General features: G+C 48.5%; 1 protein-coding gene across 1 annotated transcript; it reads right to left on the bottom strand.

Moving 5' to 3' along the window:
- Positions 1-6,746: 6,746 nt before the first annotated feature.
- On the bottom strand, positions 6,747-7,292 carry LOC128102070 (60S acidic ribosomal protein P1-like). Its single transcript, XM_052725578.1, has one exon. It carries the CDS (start codon positions 7,255-7,257, stop codon positions 6,790-6,792), a length of 468 nt encoding a protein of 155 aa, XP_052581538.1. The 5' UTR covers positions 7,258-7,292; the 3' UTR covers positions 6,747-6,789.
- Between the last annotated feature and the right edge of the window lie 271 nt (positions 7,293-7,563).

Below are 7,563 nucleotides of genomic sequence, written 5' to 3'. Positions count from 1 at the left end.
TGAAAACTTTGGCCCGGCATGGTGGCTCATGCCTTTAATCCATCCATCACTGTGATGTAGACCAGCCTGGTCTACATAGTGACCTAGGATAGCCAGGGCTATATAGAGAGACCCTGTCTCAAAAAAAGACCAAACAAACAAAAAACCACTATATATATATATATATATATATATATATATATATATTTTAAAGTGTGTTGCTCCATGAGCACCTACTTGGTCTCTTAAGTATCTACAGTGGATCATACCTACCCAGCTCCTTCCAGCTAGGCGGGGGGGGGGGGGGGGGGGGGGGGGGGGGGGGGGGGGGGAACGGGACGGGGACGGGGCAGAGTTGTAGATAAAAGCATAGTCCAGGCTGCTGCCTCCAAAGAGAAAAGCATCTGTTAGAATCCAGAACATCCTCCTGGCCAGCAGACTTGTTTTTATTTTATGTTCTTTATTTTGAAATGTTCATGTGACTCCAAGATACAGACATCTTGACTCCCGAAAGTGAGAATTAGGGAGAAGGGCAGCTGGAGCTTTGTCCTGCCCACCAACCATTAAATCAGGGGGAAAGGGTACACGTCTCCTCCTCCGGTTTCCTAGGTGGTACACCACAGGCTTTAAATTCCCAACCCAGCACCCCAGGAAGAGGTCCTATGATGGACGCTGATGCCCAGGAGTGGGGAACCACATGAAGGCCTTGGGGGGGAAGTTCCTCCCCCTGGGCAGGACCTGAGCTTTGGAACAGCTCGGCTTCCTGAAAGGAGATGCAGCCCCAGGAGAGCACACCTTTCCCCTTTAGTTGAGGCTGGGTTCCACCATCCACTTCACGTGCTGGAGGAGCCTCTTCCACTGGAGGCGTGAGAGATCCCTTGTCTTCAAAGGGACCTGTTCCCTGAATCTCGTTCCCGTGTGTTCTTGGGTTAGAAAACCAAGAGGTTGGTGCTAGATGTGAAATGACGGAAGCTACTATGTCAAGGAGATGGTACAACCTCGTGGCCTCCTCCAGGTGGGCTTGGCCATTGGGGGTGAGTTTGGCGGCAACCAGAAGACAGGAAGCACAGAGACAGTTTGTTAGAAGTGTGTGGTTGGCAGGGTTTGCGGGCTGGGTTTGAGTCCAGGGTGTTTTTGTTTGTTTGTTTGGTTTGGTTTTTCGAGACAGGGTTTCTCTATGTAGCTTTGCGCCTTTCCTGGATCTCGCTTTGTAGACCAGGCTGGCCTCGAACTCACAGAGATCCGCGTGCCTCTGCCTCTGAGTACTGGGATTAAAGGCATGGGCCACCACCGCCCGGCTGAGTCCAGGTTTTGTGAGCCAGAACTATTTACCTCTCCAGGGCTGTCCTGGGGTGATTTGGTACTGGTGGTGAGGTCTCGAGAGGATGCCCGTGGGCTTTCCAGCTCAGGGGACCAGCAGGCAGCTTGCCTCTCATTCGGGTGTTGAGTGTAGGAGCTGCCCTGACTCCCAAGGCACCAGGCCTCCACAACTCTTACCAGTCTCCTGCAGGCCTCTTTTTAGTGTCTCCCAGGAGTCCCACCAGAACTTCTTAAACGTCTTCACTGGGGTATTCTTGATGAAAGTTGAGTGCATGCCCTTAAGCAACAGATAGGAAATTTCTTTCAAGTGCCTTTTCTAGCTTAAAGATTTATATGAATTTTGCATCTGACTTTATAATCTACTCAGGCTTGTTTTAATATAAATACATTATTTCCTCCAACTATTCAAATAATATGGCTAGTTCAAGGAGGCTGACAGTAGAGGAGGACTGGGCGGCAAGCAAGCAGAGAGAACGCTAGCCCCTCGTACATGAAGCCTCGGTTAATGCTCTCCCCAACACGGCCCTTCAGGTAGAGACTTTTGTTAGAAGAAACATATTTATTATAAAAGAATTAAGGCATTTTCAGCATTTAGAAAGCATACCGTGAAGACCCCTAGAAACTTCTTCTCCAAGAAAAGCCCCGGTAAGGACTACCTGTGTTATCTTTATTCTCATTGGCCTTGCTCAGTCTGACCACCTTGTCCCCTGCAGTCTGCGAGTTCTGTACCCACTGGAGTCACTTGCAGGTCCTGTTCCCATACTGTGCACAGATAGAGCGGCAGCCTTCTACCCAGACCCCATTCTGATAATCACACGCAAGTGCACAGATAGAGCGGCAGCCTTCTACCCAGACCCCCTTCTGATAATCACACGCCAGTCATCCTAGTTTGCCGTCCTTGGCTGGGGTAAATACCATGACTGTTACCATTCCCAACACCCTAACTGCTTCCGGAATCACATGGCCGCACATGCGCTATCAGCATTCAGGCGAAATGCTTACTTAGTCAGTCCAGGGCCTTACGTCTGACATAACCCATATGAAGTGTGGCCATGTAATCTGTGTGCACACGTGGCTACATAAGCCCCTATACGAATGCTCGAAGTGATCCTTAAAAGCAGACTCCACCCGTTACCCCTTCCCTTCCATACATTTCTCTCGGGCAGGCCTCTCTCACCCACCTTTCCTCCTCCCCCAACCCCCCCCCCCAATGAACTCTTAAAGTGGGTTTTGTTGTTCTCATGCCTGATAAAAAATAATGACCAAAAGCAGCTTGGGGAGGAAAGGGTTTATTTAACTTACAGGTTAGAGCCCATTGTAGAGGGAAGCCAAGACAGGAAGACAGGAGGTCAGGGCAGGAACCCGGAGGCAGAACTGAAGCGGAACCATGCCTTGCTCTCCTGTGCTTGCTCAGCCACGTTTCTTATACAACTCAGGACCACCTGCCCAGGGCTGGCATTGCCAACAGGAGACTGGGTTCTCCCACATCCATCATTAATCACAAAAATGCTCTACAGACTCACCTACAGGCAATCTGATGGAGACAACTCCTCAACTGAGGTTCTGTATTCCCGGATGACTTCATCTTGTGTCAAGTTGACAGAAACAAAAACAAAAACAAACAACAACAACACCAAAAACTAACCAGCACACAAGCTTTGTTTTGAACTCAACTCTGTCTTAAACCTAAAGAAATCACAGGGGAACTTGACCTGTTAAGATCCTGCTTGGGCCAGGCAGTGGCGCCTCACACCTTTAATTCCAGTACTCAAGAGGCAGAGGCAGTGGGATCTCTGAGTTCGAGGCCAGCCTCGTCCTACAGAGTGAGTTCCAGAAGAGCCAGGGCTACACAGAGAAACCCTGTCTCAAAAAACGAAAACAACAACAGAAGATCCTGTCCTGGTTTTGAAGTCCTGGCTTAATTTCACAGGGACTTTTTTGTCTGGTGGGGCCATCTGCTGGTAGCCAGATGCTCAGGAATCTGTTTGAATAAAGAGAGGATGCCATAAGCACTTCATCTCAGAGCCAAGATGGGGGCCGATGGAGCTGGACATGGTCGTCTCCATTCCCCAGCTTGCAGATGAGTACCCCAAAAAGAGACTGCATAAGAAGGTCAACAAGCTCCTCGCAATAGGGACTTGGGAGCCCCAAGTCCGGAGGATGTGGTATGACATGAGGTTTGAATGTAAACCCCTGTTTTAGGTTTACAGTGTAAATAGGGTCCCAAGAAGTCAGTACTGCCAGAGTTCCAGGCCAAAATGTCCCCAAGAGGCTTCTTAAGTAGCTGTGGTCAGCACCCAGGTGTCCCAGCAGAGCACCCTCTAGAGGAGACTGTCATTCACACCAAGGAGACTCCAGCAGTCCTGGAAAGTAGGTGGGGCTCCAGGGTGAAGCTGAGGTAGAGGCCATGCAGAGGAGCAGTTTAACAGTCATACTTACTCGGCCTTAAAACCATTCACATCCTGGGAAGGCTAGGGGCACTTTAGAGGAAAATTCCATCGGTCAAGTATTTAGGTGTGGGATCATTTTTGCTCGTGTATGGTCTAAAAACAAAAACAAACAAACAGGCTGGAACCTGCACAGCAGACAATTAGCTTTCCCCTCCAGAGCGGCGCCTCCGGAGGTGACACACCAGTTCTCCTCCAGAACTCATCCGTGGGGCTGACTTTCAAGCTCTTCTCAGGGTCACACTCGTGATTCGGCTGCTTTGATCATCCAGTGTATTCTTCAGCTTTGCCTTGAGTCCAAAGATAAAGCTTTTGTCAAATAAGTATTATTTCTCACCAAGCCTGCCTCCCTGTAGACGGTAAGTTTCTTGAATCGATGGACCATACCTGGCTTATCTTTGGCTACCCACAAGCCCTGGCCATGGTTTCAGAGGTGCTTGGTTAATATTTGTCTCTGTGGTGGCCGACTCCCCTCCACTGGGATGACATATATGCAGTAGAACCCAAGTATATTAGTTAGGGTTACTACTGCTGCGAAGAGACACCATGACCACGGCAACTCTTATAAGAAAACATTCCATTGTGGTGGCTTCCTTACAGTTCAGAGGTTCAGCCAATTATTGCCATAGCAGGGAACATGGCAGCATGCAGGCAGAGGTGGTCCTGGAGCTGAGATGGTTACATCTTGTAGGTAACAGGAAATCAATTGACACATTGGGCAGTTGAGTGTCTGAAACCTCAGAGCCCGCCCCCACAGTGACACACTTCCTCCCACAAGGCCACACCCACTCCAACAAAGCCACACCTCCTGACAGTGCCACTCCCTATGAGATGATTATGGGATTATGGGGGGGCCAATTACAGTCAAACTACCACACCAAGTATCAAAAGTTTTGCCTCAGGGTTGTGACGGACACGCCTTTAATCCCAGGAGGTAGAGGCAGGTGAATTTCTGAGTTTGAGGCCAGCTTGGTCTACAGAGTGAGTCCCAGGACAACCAGGGCTACACAAAGAAACCCTGTCTCAAAATAATCAATCAAAGTTTGCCTTCACTTCTCAATGAATTAAACAGTTAATCTTTATTTCAGAAGGGTATTGTTTTAAGTCTTCACCCCCCAAGCCCATGGTAGACATGCCTGTGGAACCAACAGGAACCTCTTCACTTTTTCCTCTCACAGAGAAGGCGGTCAACATGTCTCCTGCATCGTTTTTTCTTTGTGGAAGCACGAAGTGAGGGCAGAAGACTCATGGAGCAGGATTGCGGGATTGAGGAGACAGTCACCTTTTATTACAGTTCTAAAAACTGCTGCATCTGCTTTGACTTTCTCAAGCTGGGTGAAGAAATTTCACTAGCTGGTGTTCTCAAATAATGCATACAATGCTGTGTATGAAAGAATGGGAAGGTACTTTCTAGACCTAAAGAAGGAAAAAAAAATGTAAAAACACAAAATAGTGCCTGAAGCAGGAACTCAAGTTAACCGGACTTATCACCACCTTCAAGTGCTCGCAAGGAGTGAGTGCAATTTCCTTCCCTTCCTTTAGTGGGTCCACAGCATCTCCAAATGCAAACAGAGGGAGTTTTCGGTTGTTAACTGGCGCCCAGATGTGGAAGACATTCCCCCATCAGTTCACCCGCCCACCTCAGGAGCTGGCAAAGCCCTGACCTGACATGAAGTTCTCTCCATGGACTTTTGGCCTCTGGTTGATATGTGATCTGTAACTGTCCCCCCCCCCACCCCCCACCTTGCTGCCCAGTTTCTCACCTGCTGTCCTCATTATACCGCAAAGGTTATGTTTGGGTCACATGGTAGAATAGGCTTTTTCTTACTGGAAAGAGCAAGAATTTGTTAGCTTGCACTGTAGCAATGGGTTTGATATGTATCACTTGACTGAGCAGTCGTGGAATATTATTTTAACTCTGTAAAGATGTGTTACATTTGTTTATGCTGCAGAGTATTACTTTAACTGTGCAAAGGTGTGTTACATTTGTTTAATGATGTAAGGATGTGTGTTTAATTATGCAAAGATGTGTTACATTTGTTTCACCTTGCCTGCCTAAGGCACCCATTGGGCTAATAAAGAGCTGAACAGCCACTAGGTAGGCAGAGAAAACAGAACGGATAGGCAGGATTGGCAGGCAGAGAAAATAAGGAGGAGGAGAACTCAAGGAAGAAGAGAGAAGAAAGAGAAGAAGAAAGAAGAGAACAAGGAGAAGGAGAGGGACACTCTTGGGACCATCGAGGCAGCTACCAGCCAACAGACACAGAGTAGGACACACAGAAAGAAAGGTATAAAGCCCAGAGGCAAAACATAGATGTAGAGAAATGGGTTAAGTTGTAAGAATTAGCAAGAAACAAGCTTAAGCTAGGCCATGCATTCATCACTAGTAAGTTTCCATGTCATGATTTGGGAGCTAGCTGGTGGCCCAAGAGAAAAAGCCTGCTACACTGAGCTCTTCAAACAGTGTGACGACAATCCACCTTCTTGGAGGTCTTATCTTGGCCCTTCTGGTGGCTGGTTTGTTGGTTTCTCCTCAGCCTCCTTGCGAAGGTGAAAGGCCCTGCAGCTGCTCTGGCCTCATGACTTCCAAATCCATCCGAGTTAGACTCCTTTCCCCAAGCTCTAGAACGACACTCTGTCATCTGACTCTCTTTAGTCCGGGTTGGCTTCTGGTGGCCATCCCTCTGTCAGATAGGTGTCTAATACAGAAGGTACTTTGAATATTTAGAGCAAAGATGGTTTTGGAAGCAGCATTGGCTGCTTGTAATGTTTCTAGATGGTCTGAAAGTGCGTTTTAGAGTGAGTCTTCAGAAATAACTCCCAGAACTCGGCGGAACTAATCTCCAGCGGGCAGCTATCACTTAGCAAAGTGGGAAGCAGGATACCTCCGTGGCTGTGATGAGATTCAAGGCTGTAGGACTGTTTGTGCTTCAGGAATTTGGAAGCCATGAAGCTCATGGAAATGCACTCTCCATCACTCCTTTTTTTTTTTTTTTTTTTTTTACAAGTTCATGTTTTTATTGGACATGTTAACAAAAGAGGTTTAGTCAAAAAGACCAAAGCCCATGTCGTCATCAGACTCCTCAGATTCTTCCTTCTTTGCTTCCACTTTCTTCTCCTCAGCTGGGGCAGCAGCAGTAGAGGGGGCAGGACCGCCTGCTGGCAGGGCTCCAGCTGCTGGAGCAGGCCCACCAGGCCCTATGTTGCAGATGAGGCTCCCAATGTTGACATTGGCCAGGGCCTTTGCAAACAAGCCAGGCCAGAAAGGTTCAACATTGACACCAGCTGCTGTAATGAGGGCATCGATCTTGTCCTCCGTGACCGTCACCTCGTCGTCGTCGTCGTGCAGGATGAGGGCGGAGTAGATGCAGGCGAGCTCGGAGACGGAGGCCATGTTGCGGACTGCCAGCACGGTGCTAGTCCCGGATGAAGTGAGGGCCTCACCCCAACGCGGCCTTAGCTTCCTCGGAAGAACGGAGCACCTTGGCGGCAGCTGAGGAAAGGGTCCCATCACTCCTCTTAAACCCAAGACACAATTGAAGCAGGGTAAATGGTTACTTGGTGGACTCTTCATAGCATCAAAGGGTAAAACCTCTTCACTGGAAACAGAAACGCATGGGCCACAGAGAAGTCATTTCTGGGTTATGCATCTGCCTTCCAAATCTCAAGTGGAACATTTGGGGCAGAGCATCAGAAAGGGTAGTTTCTGCTTGTACAGCTCTTGCAAGCATTGCAGGACAAGATGATGCACCACAGAGACTAAACCGGTGTCTGCAGACCAGTCCCTGGTAGGAGAAATCTGGGAGGCTGGCAAGTA

Source organism: Peromyscus californicus, unplaced genomic scaffold, assembly GCF_007827085.1.
Source record: "Peromyscus californicus insignis strain IS unplaced genomic scaffold, ASM782708v3 Scaffold_7__1_contigs__length_154581171, whole genome shotgun sequence".
In the NCBI taxonomy this organism is placed as follows: domain Eukaryota; kingdom Metazoa; phylum Chordata; class Mammalia; order Rodentia; family Cricetidae; genus Peromyscus; species Peromyscus californicus.
The sequence above is the reverse complement of the archived record's forward strand: the minus strand, read 5'-3'. Positions and strand labels throughout refer to the sequence as shown.